Source organism: Parasteatoda tepidariorum, chromosome 10 (assembly GCF_043381705.1).
Source record: "Parasteatoda tepidariorum isolate YZ-2023 chromosome 10, CAS_Ptep_4.0, whole genome shotgun sequence".
Classification (NCBI taxonomy): domain Eukaryota; kingdom Metazoa; phylum Arthropoda; class Arachnida; order Araneae; family Theridiidae; genus Parasteatoda; species Parasteatoda tepidariorum.
Window position 1 is genome coordinate 70,601,796 of NC_092213.1, and position 18,918 is coordinate 70,620,713.

The 18,918-nt window shown below is 26.7% G+C and overlaps 1 protein-coding gene across 3 annotated transcripts; it reads right to left on the minus strand.

The window, feature by feature from the left end:
* Positions 1–1,596: 1,596 nt before the first annotated feature.
* LOC107452884 (dicarboxylate carrier UCP2) lies at positions 1,597–18,197 on the minus strand. 3 transcript variants are annotated; one of them, XM_016069506.4, is made up of 7 exons: positions 17,941–18,197; positions 15,029–15,207; positions 14,409–14,608; positions 12,854–13,055; positions 11,058–11,267; positions 7,675–7,957; positions 1,597–3,198 (listed from the first exon to the last, which is right to left on the minus strand). In XM_016069506.4, the coding sequence occupies exons 3-7, from the start codon at positions 14,532–14,534 to the stop codon at positions 2,976–2,978; spliced, it is 1,044 nt and encodes a 347-aa protein (XP_015924992.1). In that variant the 5' UTR covers positions 14,535–14,608; positions 15,029–15,207; positions 17,941–18,197; the 3' UTR covers positions 1,597–2,975. The 3 variants fall into 3 exon arrangements, with proteins under 3 accessions (XP_015924992.1, XP_042899328.1, XP_015924993.1); XM_043043394.2 differs by lacking the exon at positions 17,941–18,197 and adding an exon at positions 17,617–17,757; XM_016069507.4 differs by lacking the exon at positions 17,941–18,197 and adding an exon at positions 16,319–16,504.
* Positions 18,198–18,918: the final 721 nt, after the last annotated feature.

The window sequence follows — 18,918 nt, forward strand, 5'->3', positions numbered from 1 at the left end:
TTTTTAAATCATAAATCTAATATAAACAAGATTTGTCACTGAGTTATATAAGATTTTTAAAAATTTTACTAAGTGATTTGCTTGATTTTCACCATAAAATAATGAAATTCTTAAAGCCACAAATTTAGTCTGATAAATAAGTAGCTTTAATATTTCATAGAATTTGTGGACATTCCCTTAGGGGCAAATTTTGCCTTTTTAAAATTACATATATGCCACAGGTTCAGAAAAAGAAAACTTCAAGAAAAAATTATTTCATATTACAAATTTAAGGAATCATTATCGCAAATAAAATATATATTATAATATATTTAGTATTTTCACTATAAATCAATAACTAGAAGTGTCTTAAACTTTCAATACTAACAGAACTCTTACTTAATTTTATTTTTAATTACCGAGACAATCTTTAAGAGACAATTAAATAATAAAATATGGTTCCCTAATCTATTTAAAAATGTAACATATTTTTAATCAAAATCTAAAAATTTTTAATCGAGTTGACTTCAAAGTTTTTTTCAAGAAAAAACCCCAGGTTACAATTTAGAAATTTTTTTTAATATTAAATTCATTTTAAGTAAGGAGTAACAGGAGGTCAACTGAAATTTTTAATGCAACTAATGTTTACCATAAAATTTGTATCATGCAAGATTTTTCTTCTAAAAATGGTAAATAAGTACAATACCTACTTCACCCACATGTTAGGAGAATCAAAATTTCTCTTTTTTTTTTTTAATACGATTATAGAGTTTTGGTAAAATAGATAAGATACTTTAATCCATATAGCCCCTCAGTTTGTCAATTAAGAATAATTTATTACATTCTTTGTTGTAAAGTCAACAAAAAGCAGAATTATATTTGTGTGATCTTAATAACAAATCAAATAAATGAAAGCACACACACATTTTTTTTTATAACTGTCGTTGAACAGCAGACCCAATTCTTTGGGTTTACGACTACTAATGTTAAACCCTGTAACAATGCAATTTTAGAACCAATCCAGAACACAAGGGAACTCCTGGATCAAGTATTTGGAGAAATTTGCCTTCGTGGGACTTTTTGGTGGAACAAACCTGCAAAAGCATTTCATGGAGAAGAAAACCTCCCACGGTTAACCTGAAGGGGTTTTTCAACCATTGATCAGTCTACCTCTGAGGATATTTAACACCAGCAATGTGGTCTGTGAAAGCTGGATGTGGAATCAGTATCAACCAGCCATCGATTCGAACCCGGTTCTAAGCATTGGAAAGCGAACACTCTATCCCCTGAGCTAGCACAACTTTGGAACACAAATTGTCACTTTCATGAATTCACATGAAAAAATTAAATTAGTGAATGCACCCCAAATTCTATTTACTGATCTATAAATAGAATGCAGAGTTCCCACTCAAATTCAGAAAGGAAAAAAAAATTCCAACTTTTCCAGGTACATCAGATAAATTTCAAAGAAAAATCAAATCATAATTTATCAACACTATGCAACTTTTCATCAGAAAACTTAAATTTTTATTAAAATTTGTTATGCCAAATAGCATGTATCATAATATTCAAAAATTTTCTTCAAAAAAAAAAAAAAAAATTTAAATAAACTCAAGATCAACACACAAAAATTTATTCAAGAATACAAAATGATATTTTTGTTCAATTCTATAAATGACACGGTGGAAGACAACCTGACAAAACTAAATGAGAAAAGTGGGTGTTTCAATATAAAAGGAATGTTACATGACAATATACCACAAAAAAAGCAAGACAAAAAAACACAGCAATAACCAAAGATAAAATTGTATTGTTTTATCACAGACAATATATATTATTTACACATGACACGCAAGAAATTATTGAAATTTAAAAAAGAAACATTAGAAGGCTAATGAGTGGCTTTTGTCTCGAATAAAAACACAATATAACTATAAATACTACACACTACAATTTTATCAGTTAATCAGCAGAATATTTAACTCTTGTAGTCAAAAACAGCATTTTGAATTTAAAAACTAGGAAAACAATAAAATATTATCTTTTAAGCCAGAAATTACTTGCGTGCCATGGATTACAAGGACAAATATGGCAAGTCAACCAACCTTGCGAGCCGAATTTCAGAGGGAGCTAATACAATTACAGCTTAAAGAAATAAGCTGTTAACAGTTTTCCAGGGAAACACTTTTTCATGAAAATTAAATTAAACTTCAATCGGATAAAACTTATTTAAAATTTAATAGTATTCTTCAAACTATACTTGATTACTTAATTGACATTTTTACTGCATTTAAGCAAACAATTTTATTTGATTGCTAAATTAAAAATCATTCCCAAATAATTGATTGTTAAGCACTAAGCAAGTCAATATTGTTGGTTTGGTTAACAATAATGGAATAATAGCATCACAAATCTTCTGAAACTGTTATAGCACTTTTTCCAGGGTAATACCATTAAGAAAGATGAATGGCATAAATAAATCACAAAATTAAAGTAAATTATTCAAAAATTAATAAGGCATGTAAAAAAAATTTTTTTGAAACTTAGTAGGTGCAAAAATAGCAGCAGTTTTCTAACCATTACATATGCATATTGCAGCACATGTAGGCTAAGTTGATTGAAAAACAATTGTCTTAAAATACAGGGAAAAAAGTCATTCATTTTCAAGGGAATAAATGCTTCTTTTTTTTTATGCCAAAAATAACTTGAAATTTTTTTTTATTAGATCAAATTACTTTTTTACACAATTTAAAAAAAAAAAATCTTTAATCCTGTTGTAAGTATCTACACTCTACAGCTACTTTATTTGCACTAGTCACTTATTTATAACAAAAACCTACGAACATTCAGCATAAAAAAAGATGAAATTTTTAATTATTAAATTTCAAAAAAGGTTCCCAGAGAAAACTTTAGCAGCAACAAAACTATATATATATAACAATGTTTTAAATGCATAAGGTTTAGTATCCAATATACTAAGAGAAATTGGATATATCTTATTCCCACTGACTTATAACCACGGGGTTAAAATGATAGTGTTGGCGTTCCAAGCTAACAACATGATTCTCAATCTTGGCGGGAGTTTCTGCGTACACTTTGGGTACAGGAGAAATGACTCTTCCATTCTGGCTGACGTGAGTGAAGAAACGTTTCAGTTGTTCAAATGTTACAAACATACAAATATTCCAGGATCCAAGACGGATGAAAGAAGGCATAAACCTAAAGGAAAGAACAAAATTAAATGAGAGAGAGATAAAAGAAAAGTTTATTCCTGAAAAATGTAGACATGTTTTATTCAAAAAATAAATGTAGTAAATAACAATATAAATTTTGATAATGGATATTTATGCTGCTAATTAAGTCATGATTTATTTATTTATTTAAAACAATATTTTGAAGTTGAATATAAAAGCTGGAACAATTTTGAAAGCAAGTTCTGTATGTTCAGAATTGTCATTATGAAAGAAAAATTATAAATTTCTAAAGCATAATTAAAAATAGATATGAAAAAAATTATTAATTTGCTATTTATGATTAAAAAGTTTATTTCCAGTTCATTATCTAAAGATAGTTAACTACTCAATTAGTCTGTTATTATTTAAAAAGATTTGCATACTAGCGTAGACTGAAATTTAATATACATTTATTAAACAAAACATCATGTATAAAGTTTTAATAATTAATCTTCTCTCAACAAAGAGCTATAGCAGGGTGCATAGCCAACTTTTTCAACAAAAAAAAAGCACTTAGCACTAAAAATTTTTTTTCTGAGCACTTAACAATTTATGCACAATTTTAAATATATTCAATGTTGAGTGGCTCATTCTAATTTTTAAATTAATAATTAATTATGAAAAAAATTTTGAAGGTAAATAAAATATTTCATTTTGAAAAAGGAAAAATTAACGCACTTCTTAAAAACGTCCAATAAAAACCAACCTTTAAGGCCTTAAATTTATTTATAAAATATTTTACTAAGAAATTTTGCTATTTACTTCCTCTACCAGCTTTGATCACACTGAAGAAGAAAAAGTTAACTTTTAATAATAAATAATTTTATTAATTTTTAAAAATTAAGGTTTATTATTATTTTTTTTAATTACAAGCAGTTCAATAGAATACATATGTGGTGTCAACTTAATTGCTACGCTGGACATAAAACTTGCCCCTTCGAACATAAAAAGAAGGTTTATGAATGAATTAATCAATTATAATTTCATTATATGTTTCCTCTGCAAATGAATTCATGAAAACATTGAAATGCAAAATTATAAGAATTTTTTCAAGTATTGGATCTCATCAATGTCACTGACATTCATCAACCACTAAAGGATAAATTAACTCAGGATTAATAAAAAAGACTAAACATTTTTGAATGAAACTAATATTTTACCTAGAGTAGTGCTCAGATACTTAATACCTGTCATGTTATTAGCACAATGTAACAATACTCTTAAAGAACAGGATTAATGTCAGTCAGAAATTAAGTAGACACCAAATCTTAATATTATCTAGCAAACCAATTGCACCACAAAATAAGGCATGAATACCACCCATATTTCAGTATCATAGTTTTAGTTTTATCTTTCATTTTTAATACACCATTTAAAAAAATTGTTTTTCAATTTTTCTCACTCAACTTAAAAGCAGAGCGGTTTAAAATTTAGCTATTAACTTGAAGGTCCCTAAATTGATATTTTTTACTATTCCATTACTACATTAGCTATTAAAATGTTATTAGTTACCGGAAGTAGCAATATCAGCAAAACTGTAGCTTTTGAAAAAATTAAAAAACATATGTAATAACTGGAAAATTAATAGGCTAGTAGTCTATTGAATTTTATATTAAATCTTATGAATAGGCTAGTAGTCACTGTATTTTGTGGTATAATAGGTAAGTAAAACTATAAATTTGATTTCAGATTTGAAAAACTGTTAACCAGAGTCTGGATATTCAAGTACTAAAAGCTTAATTTATAATTTACAATAGAGTAAAAAATACAGAAAAATAATTTGATGATACTCAATGTAAATTTCAATTACATTTTTCTTTTTGAGTTTGAAGTTTTTTCTTTACTAAATTGATATGCCAACTAAAGATGTTTTTCCTTGAAAGACCCCAACAACCGGAGTAATAGTGGTCTGTGGGCTTATCTTGGTCCACCATGGGGAAAGAAAAAAAAAATCAGCTGTCCCTCCTTTGGAGCTAAGCAACCAATCACTGTTAATCATGTATAAAGGGTTGGTAAACTGATTTGTTTAGGCTTTTGGTTTTAGTTTCTAAATTATAATTTTGAATAGTATACGTTCCACAAAATTTTCCATAATTTCACTTCAATAACCTCTATTTTTTTTCTTTTAGCATTTAATATAATAACCTACTTCTAATTAAAAAACAATATTAATTTATATAAAGCTTCATTTACACTTTTTCTTTCATTTTAATATTCTAATGGTTAAATTTACTCTTTTCCTAAATTTTAAAGTAACTAGAAAGGGCATGGACATTATGTTTCAATTAATTAATGCTCATTTAGATCAAGGAAAAACTATAACACTTTTCTCTATTTCTATCCCTGCAAGGTACCATTGAATATACCAAATAAAATTTAATCAATAAAAGACATAGCATAACAAATAAAGAGAAAACAGTTTAAGTAAAAGATTAAGCTTTTTATAAGAGTAACTGAAAAATTTTATGTTTGTAAATCCAGACTCTAGATACTAATATTTAAGTCAGATTTGCTGTGCAATTTTAAAGTTCATAGATAAATCATTCAATTTTTAGCAAAACCTTTTAAGATGGGCTAAGTGTAACAATTAAAGAGTGTACATCAGAAATTAACAGCTTCAATAAATAAAACATTATTTTATAAATAACCAAAGTGCTTTTCTGTTAAACAAAAAGAAATAAAATCTAGTCTGGCAAAAAAGATTAAGTTGGTTTATATGAATTTGAAAAAGAAAAAATGTAATAAATTATTTAATTTATCAGTACTTTAAGTTTTTGTCAAATAACACTTGCCCATCTTTTAAATGACACATAGTAAAAGAAATACAAATAACCAAATGAAAAAAAAAATAAACTGGGTTATTGAATGTTAATAACTAACTTCCAATGATGAAAGGAGGTTAATTTTAGCATTAGTCATTAGAGAAAAATTTTAAGATATTAAGTGCACAGAGCAAGACAAAACTCACATAGAATCAGAACAATTTTAATGATGGCAAAATTAAAGCCTCTTTGATTAATTTATACTTGTAAATAAATGATATGGTAATCTTCAGAAACTTTGGTTATTTTATTCATCATAGAAAGCAAAGCAAATTGATCCATATGGTAAATTTGTTTCAAAGAGACTTTAAACTGAGATTAGAGATTCACAACAGAATCAAGCAATTACAGTACAAAGAACATGATTAAAAACAAAATGACAAAAACATGATTTTCACATACAATACACATAAATGATAAATCATACATTAATGCATAAAAAAAATAGAAAATCTTGAAAACAAATGGAGAAACTCAAAGACAGCTGAAAATATAATGTGAAGTGTATCGAACAATTGGACTTAGTTGATGAAAGAACTCTTAATTTATAAAACAATTTGAAATCAGAGTATCAAAAGACACTAACAACCTCATAGGCCAGATAAATTGAATATAAAGATTAAAACATCTTATTTTATATGAAACAGAGAAGAATAAACTCTAAATCAGAAATTTATGAATCTGAATTCAAAATTTATCTAAGTAACACATTAAATTGTTTAAAAAATTTAAACTGATTAAGAAAGTTCTAAACACTGTATAGCTAAAAGAATACTCAGACTAAGTAAATAAGGAAAGGGAAAAAAATGCTCCTATGTTGTATAGTTCTGACTTGAAGGATATCAAAAAATCAGAACATAGAATATTGTTGCAAAACTAATAAGATAATAGAAATATTTTTAAGCAAGAAAACAAATAAAATATCTTTCTCAAAGAATTTTAGATTTATGTAGAAGTTTGGAATATCCTCAAATCCTAATTATCAATTCTACTTATTTTTGCAGAAAAGAAGAAATTCTGGAAACAATTGTTTATTGTATGATCAAATACTACAATATACAAATATTTTTCATCAAAAGGTTACTTAAGATGATTCAATTCAAAATAAATTGGAATGTAACAGCAGTGAACAACTAAACACTACTGCATTCCTCCTTTTTTTTAAGCAGTCATTCACTACAAGTTTGAAAATAAAGATATCAATGTAGTCAAATGAAAATGAATACACAACATTGATAGAAACTGTATACAGAAAAAACTTTAAGACAACATACAATTTAATTGAATGAAAATGCACACAGTGATGATTCACACAAGCCATTCACACAACCAATCAGCACTTTAAAAAAAAAAAAAAAAGGTAAGTACAGAGGGTTATTTTAGTGACGATTCACACGTTGGTAAAACCATAAGCGCTTTGGGGGAATTTTTAGTTTTGGCGTCATTTTTCTAGGGTGGCAAATTTTACTTCACCTATAAAAAAAAGTTTGCTCAGAATGATTTGTTGAATGGGGAATTTTGGGGATGATAAAATCTAAAAATCCCCAGTACCTGAAATGCATTTAAGCAAAACAAACTTAACAATTTTTAACAGTTTATTAAAACAAACTCAAAGTAAATATTAATTTTCAAAAACAAACCCTTTGTAAAAGGAAGTTAAACCACCCTCTTTAAACATCTTGATGGCACAGTCAACAGCACCTGCATATTGGCCATGGTGCGAATTCATAAAACGTGTCTTCACCACGTCTACTGGAGACGCCACCACGGTGGCACAGAAACCAGCAGCGAATGCAGATGTGAAATGACACGGGACATTGTCAGTCATTAGCTGTTTGCGTAAAATGAACTCTTTTATAAGGTCATAACAGACAAGCTCCGCAGCATTCACAATAGCATTGCGTGTGACGTTGGGCAGAGTACCTAGATTAAACGGCAGATTTAGTACAACATGGAAAAATACAGAACAAGACCAACTCACCAGTGGTCAAGTCTATATTTCAATTCAAAAAATAATAATTCAAGATATAAATTTATTAAACAACGTGCCTAAACATTTCCTCAAGCTTTAAATATTGAGGGGAAGTTTAAAATTAGGATATAGGAATCGAATCATGCACACTACAAAAATTTTAAATCTTATAGCCAACAGTCAAATAACATTAAAAATAAATATAATGACACAACTTTGTACAGTATATTAATCACACATTTTTTACAATAAACTTTCAATGACAAAATTCATTAAATAAAATTTTGACTATTTATACTGCAATGATAATTTTTTTTCCCTACTGAATTAAAGACAATCGTTACAAGTGTTATAATTGATGTATGAAGTGAAGTACAAACTAATAGCTATTCATGTTGTAATAAGGCTCTCTTTTGATAAAAATAGCTAGTTGATAGAAATTGGTTCTGCTTAGAATAGCTAAATACTATGGACTTATAGGGCTGAGAACAACTAATCATAGACTTCAATTGCTTACATCTGAATGTTAGAAATGTATTTACCAAGAGTCACACTTAAGAGACCGGGTTTTTTTTTGTAGTATCTAAGATCTCAGATCGTCAAATCCACATTCGAAAAATCTTTAAAAATAAAGGTACTTGTTAATCTTTAAAAAATTGTTACTTGAGCAGCAAAACAGAGAATTCTTATTTTGAAAACCAAAAACTTAGGAATGTCAAAGTTGAACTATCCGTGAAGTTCAACACATTCTCTTCATATTTGAGCACCCAGGTTGTCAATTGTTTAAAACAGCAAAATACTAAACCTGATTAAAACGGAGCATCTAAATATTAGAAACTTGCATTGTTTAGAACAGCTGAAAGATTTCTATTGCTTACAGCAGAATAATAGACACGGATAATGAGAGAGAGTCTTAATCGAGTGATCTGTTTCTTACAACATAATGATTTAAGATACCTTAGATGATTATAGCCACATTCTGAAATATCTCAACTGACTAGAACCCCGTTCAAAGAAATCTCAGCTGACTAGAACTACATTCCAAGAAATCTCAGCTGACTAGAACTACATTCCAAAAAATCTCAGCTGATTAAAACCACATTCCAAGAAATCTCAGCTGACTAAAACCACATTCCAAGAAATCTCAGCTGACTAAAACCACATTCTAAAAGATCTTTGTAAAAAAGCTGCTTGTTATTCTTGAAAAATTTTTCAGAGAATTTCTGAGCAAACAAAACATTCAAAAGAAATATGCCTCTAATGTTAGTTTATTTTTCATACCAGTATCAGGCTAAGAAGAGTATACAGAACACGAAGCTACAGAAATTACGTGCATACAACACGTATAAACACATTTATATTTCAAACTGTTTAATATTCAAATAACTCGTCGAAATATGCATGAATGCAGCAAAGGCACTATTGCTCACAATAGAACAAAAACTTTAAGATATTATAAATCCTTAAACAACCTAACATGAGAACTAAGTAGCTGATGAAATGAGATTCCTATAAATCTACTGTCGCAAAAATGATGTAAGCATTACTTATAAATATTCAAACCTAGCATTTAGCGATTTTTTCCTAATGTAGTGTTACAAAGTGATTCTTACTATGTGCCTATAAACTACCTTCGGTAAATAGGCTATAAACTTTATATATCAGTTCATTTCCGAAAAGTGTATCATTAAAGTCTCTAAAGATAAAGTTTTACATTTTGAATTTAAAAACTCACAAGATTATCTATTGACATTAGCAATTACAATAAACATTATTCATTTCGTTGCATCACAAGATAAAAATAATATGTTGGCTTTTATAATTTCTTTTAAGTTTATGACTTTCAAAACAATGCTGTAACCACCTTTTTGATAATAAAAAAAAATAATAACTATACAATTAAAATATATATATATATATTGCTAAAAATTTTTGTAATTTTAAATTTTAATAATTTTTAAATTTGCAATTATTTTAAATTTAATATTATTAATACTATAAAAACTGAATTCAACATGCAAATTACATAATTAAAAAAAAATTAAACACTTAAAATCCTTATTATGATAAATAAAATAGTTAAATGCTCTTGATTTAACAATAATTTTAATTTTAAACTGAGAAAATGAAAAAATGAAGATAAAATTTGAATGGATGTTTGGATTACATTTAAACAAAAACTATAAACATTATTCAATCTTCTCATCAAAAAGGTGGCATATGAGGATATATTAAAAACTAGATTAATAAACAGCTTGTTTTTTCAAAAGGATCTACTCCATGAGAAAAAACAAGCTCACTCCATAAATGGACCCCGGCAAACTTCTGAAAAGAGAAGCATAGTTAAAGCACAAATCAAAATCAATACAAATAAATTGCAGTATTTATATCTTGTTGTGAAATAATAGAAGTTTACTTTAATAATCATATAAAACTTAGACCGTATAATGTTTAATATATCCTGTATAATATTTAACATTAAACTTAGTTAACCTTAAAAACATTATAAGTTATAATTATATTAACAGTTACATTGAAAAATAAATTTTTATATTAACACAACATTAGTGCTTCCTAATCTCAAAGTAAAACAGAGTACTATAGTTTAAATAACAATTATTTCTATGGAAAAAATTAAATATAAATTCATGTGAATTTAAAATTTATTTTATGACTAACATAAAATATTGTTCGAAAAATAATTAAATGCTTTTAACCTTGATTATAACTTGTAACCTTTGCTGGTAATTTACTTTAATGTAAATAATTTTTTTTTCAACTTCTATACAATTTATTAAAACATTACAAAAGTTTATTTTTCTCCAAGTATTTTAAATAGTTTTTAAATTTTAAAACAGCTTCATATCACACATCACTAATTAATCCTTTAAAAACTCATAAAAAGAGCAGTTAATATCACAATAGCTTCCTTCACGTTTTAAGTAACTTAATTGATACTTCCATTTAACAAATACATATGACAATTTACTTGTTCAAAGAGAATACATAACAAACAAAAGGAAAGAATGAAAAAGAAAATGTCAGCATTACCTTTCCATAATCCTTTCATTCCTTCTTCAACTGCAATGGTTTTGTAAGCACTCATGGTTCCTACATAACGCGGAGCCACCCCGGTCACTTGTGCCTGCATTCTGACCTTAACAACATCAGTTGGCTGGGCAAATATTACAGACATCCCACCAGTAGTGATACCAGCAAGGATACGTATCCCTACATGTCCAGCAGGTACATTTCCAGAAGCTGGGAAGGTTAACAAAATATGCTTTAGAAAACTAATAAAAGCTTAGCATGGAGTATTTTATACTTAACGATTTTTATGGTGAATAAAATACAAAAATTATATTTCATTTATGATTTACATTAAACTTAAATATAAAATGTATTTAATGTAGTTATTATAGTAGTAAATTCATTATTTAATAGAACATTAATTCATTCTACTTTGTTAAAATTTATTTTTTTAATTAATGAACACACAGAAAATTTAAGATTAAAATGACTTTAAAGTTTAGCACTCTTAAAATATTAAATATTGACAAGGAAACTTTTTATTTAAATACTTCATAGAAATGAAATAAATTGATTAAAACAAAAATAAAAGAAATCCGTCTCATTATAAAAACTCACGCAGAAAAATAAATACAATACATTTTGCATTCATGTCAACAATACAATATATCAAAATTTGAAAACTTATTTATACAGATTGTGTAGCCAGATTTTGCAACAAAAAATAAGCACCTTTTAAGAAAAAAGTTTTAAAAATCTTATGAAAAGAAGAGGGTAACATGAGACAAAACAATGTCAAATGTCATCAACAATTTTTTGGATAGGATGTATAGGTAAAAAAAAAAAAACTGAAGTAGTTTATGAACTAAATGAATTTAATAAAAACCATTTAATAATCTAGACAAAAAAAAATTCACAAGCTAGAAATAAGAAGATAATCAATATTTTTAATGTTGTATGAAATCAAAAACTACTCTAGATCAAACTAGTTATGCAAAAGTAAAATAGATAAAATTATTTTATACAAAATATACTGCCAATAAATAACACTAAATAATTTCTTTTTTTTTGTTTCGCAAATAATCTGCATAGTATTAATTAATGACGTCTTATAACTGTTATGAATATTTTTAATAGCTACTTATTCTGCAATTAGGTATGATACAAATGTAAAATAAGGAATAAATGAAAGAATGAGAGAAGTTCAATGCCTACATACAGATTTTATATAACGCAATTCAACATTTATTACTTTTAAATCACAAAATAAAACACACTTGATAGTATATTAGCTTAGTATTTCATTCATTATTTCAAACGCTCCCTTTTCTCTGTCAGATAAAGATTAAAAACAACTAAACTAGTAAAATAACAAAGCGATGAAATAAAAAAGAACACACAAAAAATTAACAAAATAACAAATAAAACAAAACAGAAATACTTAAAAATTTGACAAAAATCATTTTTTTAAAATTGTTACTTATGAATTATGACTTCCTTTTTGATCTCATTAAAGTAAAATAACTAGAAGGTAAAATTTTCACTCATAAAAACCCTTTTTTAATGCATATATTTTGAAAACATAAAATTAAATACATCTTTTGTGTATGTAAATTTTTACAATCAAATATATTTAAAACGTCCTTTTGCTGATATATAATATAACTGAAAATTTTCAGCAATATTAGAATATAAATTTAGAGATTGAATATCTATTTTCTTTACAACTATAATTAGAGCTAAAAACTTCCCTAGATAATTAAATTAGCAAAAAATTTAAGAATAACATGTAATAATGAATGACCAATTATTTGTACCTAAAGCACTGTATTGATTTTTCACAGAGTCATAAAGTCCAATGCGAACAGAGGCAAAGCACATCTGTCTTTGGAGGCCAGCACATAAACCATTGTACAAACTTTTGGGTCCTTCCTTCTGTACGATGTTAACCAACATTCCAAACATGCCTCTCTTGGATGCCATGGCTGAGTTCGCAGCAGATATGCCTTCACCTTGAATCTAAAGAAATAAATTTCAATAAATAAGAAAAGAAAATTAAATTAAAAAAGCTACAGAGTAATTCACATTTGTACTAACAAGTCAGTTTTACCTTTACAAGTCTTCAGATTAAAGTTTTTTTCTTTTTTTTAATGCTTTGTCATTACATGAAATACTATTTTGCAAATAATATGCTAATTTCATAACTGTTGTGAGCATACAACAGTTATAACTGTTAGGTTAAGTCTATTTCTAGACACCACCCTTAATGTTAATTCTGAAAATGACCCAAACTTAATATGAAGAAAAGTAACGGTTTTCTGAAATTTTTAAGTGTTTAACTAATCTAGTAAAGCTGATCTGATGATACATTATTTGAACTCATAAAAATTTGAAAATTATTCAGAGAGTTTGATAATTTCATTTAGGATTAAAAAATGTTCCAAATCACCATATTTGAAAAAAAGCTTAATAACTTATGAAATACTTAAGTCATTTATTTGCTCTAAATTCTCGATAATTCTATTTAGATAATGTATTTAGTATAATATAGTTTAAAACTATATCTTAACCTTAAGTATAAGGCACTTAAACTGCAACTTTTTCACTTTCCTTGGCCACAGAGCTTCAAAAAAACATTGAGATTCTTACCGATTTTGTTTCCCCTTTAATTTCAATAAAGTTATATTTCTATCAATAATTTAAAATGTGAGTTAATTTGAAGTAATAATCTGATGAACGTTTAAATATATCTTATTTTCCAATTCTACTGCTTTTAATTTTTATACTCTTAAACAGTTTTTTAAAAAATATGTCGACTACTACCTTCAGAAGCTATGCCTAGGTAATCTTCCGATTGAAATAATTTAAAGTTTAAAATTTTCAATACTAAAATTTAATGTTAAAAAAAAAAGACATTTTTATAATTATCAAATAAAAAAATTCCTTTTTTTAATATCAATAGTCAAGTGTCCTTTTGAATTTTAGAAACGAAGTCTCTGTCTCACTTTTAAATTGGGTGTTTTAATGTACAACAGTTGGCTAATTTACAACCTTTAATAACTAGCTCTATGTTAAGGAGATTTTAATCTTAGCTGTAGTTTGTGTCAGCTATAATGCAAGCATCTATTTCTTTTAAAATTTTTCCTGAATAAACACAAAAGAATCGAGCTTTTTTTTCTTCATTTTTAAAAAATGCAAAACAGGTCAATGGGTCGGTTAACGCTGCTAAACTATAAAATCACCGGCAGTTTTTTTTAAAAAATTTGGAGTCTGCTCTATTGGTTTAAGCAAAAACCCGTTATATCCGTAATTCTTATAATTTATGTCAAGACAATTAAAAATTGACAAAAGTTATATGACCATAATTATTACCTGAAGTCTGACTTTAGCAACGTCCAAAGGAAAAGTTATCATGTCTGCAACACATGCTGCTACACCAGCACTTACAAACTTCACACCCACAGTGGGTTCTTTGATAGGTGCAGATAAACCAACCATTTTGATATTACTTCAAATAAGTTACTCAAATATTGAACAAAGTATTCTAAAAATCTGCTTGCTTTTCGATGAAACTGTAATACAAAAAAGAATTATAAGCTTATTTTTGCACTAAAACAACAAATACAAAGGAACAATAACAGCATATTTAGTAGCTTGAGGCACATAACTCAATTTAAAGAAACTTAAAGCAGTTCTAAATATTTTGATTAAAATAACTTTTCAGGTCATTTAGACTAGTGCCAGCTGTCAGTAACTTTTAATAGTTGAATTTTTTAAAAGTTCATAAAGATTTCAAGAAAGCATATACATCACCAAGAACTATTTAAGCAAAAATTAGAAGAGTTTGATCTTTTTTCATAGAGATATGAACGTTTAAAGTCTGAAAGTATGATATTTATAAATGGTGTAAAGTTCACAGCTATAAAAAAATCACTGCATTGGTTTCTAAAACAAAGAAATTTAAAATAGAACAATGAGACAAGAATACTTACATAAAAACGTTTAAGAGCTGCTTGGTATGGATGACTGCCTTGTGGATATTTTCGTTTAACTATAATTTCATACTACTAGACGATATACTACTCCAATATATAGAAATTTCAGTACCACGACTGACTAGATGTTTGTTAGACTTTGTTCGGTAACTTGTGTTTTTCATAATAATAATAGGCTACAAAATAAAAAACAATTGTTAATAAGTAAAATTTGTATGTATAGCATCACTCTATAATATTAACAACACGTATATAATCAGAGTTCTCCCTAGGAATAAAAAAAAGGACAGGGCGCTTTCTGTCTGAAAAAGGACTGAGTTTTTAAAGGGCACTCACTTATCACAAATACTTATCAAAATTCGTAATATTACGTAATAACTGAGTTTTATCCTCAACAATTTATAAATTATTCTCTCATACTAACTTTTGAGTAGACTTCAAAAATGGATTCTCTCTCATTATCAAAATATGAGACAAATTTGTAATTTATAAAAATAATTAAAGGCATGCTAAAAAGCAATCTCTGTGCATACTTTTCTTACAAAAAAAAAAAAAACTAATTAACAGGTAGAATTTTTTTTTAACTATTTAAACTGAAAATTATGAGAAAATGAACATTTAAAGAAGCATTTTTCTTTTAAACGTACATTCATTTAATAGTTTAAAATTTAAAACCACTTAAATTTATTATTATCCACTTTCCAGAATAAGAAATTATTTACTTTTCAAAAAAAATTACTAAGCTTTCTAAAAATGTTGTAGAATAATCGATTTGAGTTGAGTCTAATACAACAGCGAAAGAAAATGGAAAAACTGCAAATTAAACTGTTAATTTTTAATTTTTTTTAAAAAATAAGCAAGGCTGAATTTGCATACAGTGATGAAATTAATGACTAAAACTGCACTTTGTCAATTCCCTGATTATATATTATAGACATATTGACCTCTAACATGATTGTTTTTATTAAAATCTATTTTTTTTAAATTTCATATCAATCTAAAAGGTCCGAAAAGTATTATTTTGTCTCACGTTTATTTATTTTTTTTACATTTCATTTCTTATGCAAAATTAAAAATTGTCTAAAATATAAAACAAAAGTTAAAGTTACAAAAAAAAAAAGGCACATTTTATATTAAGTAGAGTAACATTAGGGGGAAAAAAACTAATGCTTTTCAAATTAAAAATTTCACTAAAATTAATAGAGTGTTAAAGAGCGATGAGTTTGGTAAGAAACCAAAAACTAAAAATAGAAATTCATAACACATTTTGAATAATTAAAAAAATACCTAAACTTTGTGCAATAAAAAAGTGTCTGTTGGTTACATAGATTTGGTGGACTGATTCATTGTAGTTCATTATTGATAATACTCAGAATAATACAAAACAAAATGGAAGAAAAATTTTGATACTATTTTGGGAATTAACTTGAAAATTCATTGCAAAACACTTTATGGCAAGAGTCCAACTTCCTTCTAAAAGGAGTTGCATAACAGTATGACAGGAACATTTTAAAAATAGAAAAAAAAGATACGTTTTAAAGAACAAATTAAAGACAAGGCACACAAGAGGAAAGAAATTGCTTTTGAAAGACCAGAAAAACCAACATATGGTGTACTGATTGTTTAAAATCATATTTTTAATCAAAATACTGCTAAAATAGACTTTATTACCCATTTCAAATTTTTAAAAATAAATTGAACAGAAATATATATTTATATACTTTTGAAATATTTTAAAAAAAGTTACCTTACACTTCTATTTAAATAAAATTCCAAAATGAACAGAGTGACGACTTATTGCTTTAAAACAGCTCCTTTAAATTTATTTAAAATTAAATTTTATTTCGCTTAATTTAGATTTTAACATCTAAATTTCTCCAAAAATGTAGACAAGCACAAAAAGATACATCAAACTACTAGCTTGTATTTTGTTTAATAAAAATGCGAGGCGTAAAGAAAAATTGTAGCTTTTACCCTGACAATATTCAAATTTCTAGATATCAACTTTAAGCTTTTATAACGACTATAAATATAATTAAAGGAATAAATCACAGAAGATTAACCATTTTTTTTTTTAATTAAAAAATAAGCTAACTCAACGAGAACATAAATTAAGGAATAAATAAGCTGAATAATCTATTGTTATAATAAGGAGCTTTCTTAACGAGACAAACTTTAATTAAGGGTAAAATAAACTGAATAAATTATTCTTATTAAAAAAAATAAGTACAAGCTTTCTTAACAAAACGAACTTCAAGGAATAAATAGGCTGGATAAATTCTAATTAAAAAATAATGATAGTAAGCATTCAATAGTTTATTACAAATCTAAAGCTACACTTCGATTTTATTGATTGATTAAAACTGCCCGCGACTATCGACCTGAGAAGATATACGATGTTAGTTAAATATGAATTAAAACACAGTTAAAAGCAAAGCTCACAAAAAATTATACAGCGAAATCGTAAACAAGTACAGCTCATTCTTAAATAGGTCATGCCAAAATAACTTACGGCAACATAAATATGGAGCATACAATTATTATTGTAATAACATCCATTTTAACAATGAGAAAAAATTACTTACAGCGGTGGGAAAGTTATTAATTCGAACAATACGCGCAACAGATACCAGGAAGAATTTTTAGATAATTATTCAGGGGCATAAGGAACGAGAAAGGTATATTCATGAATAGCTCATGCAAAATAATAACCCGAAGGTAGACATCTTGAAAAAATAAAATCAAATAAATATAAATTACACAGCAAAAACAACATTAAATTTCCTCCGAAACAAAAAATTAAACTTTAATAACAAACTAGCATTCGTTAACAAGAACAGTGATCAATTTTTGCGAAAAAAGTAATTGAGAATTTAATATTTTTACAAGAGATACAATATTGTACTTACTCTCTCAGTTTCCATTGAATTCTGTAACAAAAATCAGGTTGCATGTTTAAATACAGAGAAAGCTAAACCAATCAGAGAACGGGATTCTGAAGGAGTGTTCCAAATATCCAATCCTTGCAGGGACTTCTCTGTATCCAGGCTCCTTCAAGGTTGGAGTTAAAATTTCGAGCAAAAATTTTTCCGTCAATCGATTTTGGTCTGATAAATCATTTGTTTTGATTGTGGCTTTTAAAGACGTAATAGTAAAGATCAAACTCGCGCCTCTTGGATTTGTGAGATAGCAAATGATAAGAATATAGTGACGCTTTCGAACAACCTGTTCTCATGTAAATAAACGAAAACAGCGATTAGATCTTGCATAGTTACGAATATTTTTGTTTTACATAATATTCTTTCATTGAAAAAAAAAAAAACGAGACTTTTTAATTAATTCTAATAATACATTCGATAAATATAAAAACTTAAAAAAAATAATAAAATTAAAATTGCCAAATTTCATTTTGCTGGGCGTCAAGGAAATTTTTAAATCGCTATTCATCGCTAAAAAATATCACTGTTTCTCTATGCATCGCAATATTTTCCCATTTAACTAATTTACGTTTGATAATATTTTTGTAAAACAAATGAAGAAAAAACATTTTTATAAACAATTTTTTTAAACATACTTTGTTTTAAAAAATAGTCATTATACCCATAATTCATCGATAAAGTATACTCGGTAATCACTATAGCATCGTAGTCAATAATTATTAAAATAGTTTCTTATTTGATATTTATATCGTTGACGATAGTTGCCAAGATATTATCGTGTTTGGTAAATAACATTGACAATAATCATTACGATATAACCATATTCGATACTTATCTTTGTCGATAATTATCGCGATATTATCATTGTTAATAATTCTCCCATATTTAATATTTATTGTAAAGCATGTTATTCACGCTGTGTTTTGATAATATAACTTTTTGTGGTCC

Bases quoted from the DNA above. Each gene is read 5' to 3' on its own strand.
- LOC107452884 (XM_016069506.4), bottom strand. From the start codon at position 14,534: ATGGTTGGTTTATCTGCACCTATCAAAGAACCCACTGTGGGTGTGAAG. The intron at 13,056-14,408 runs GTAATAATTATG...TTATTTCTTTAG, and splicing joins TTGCTAAAGTCAGACTTCAG to ATTCAAGGTGAAGGCATATC. The intron at 7,958-11,057 runs GTAATGCTGACA...CGTTTAATCTAG, and splicing joins AATGAAAGGATTATGGAAAG to GTACTCTGCCCAACGTCACA.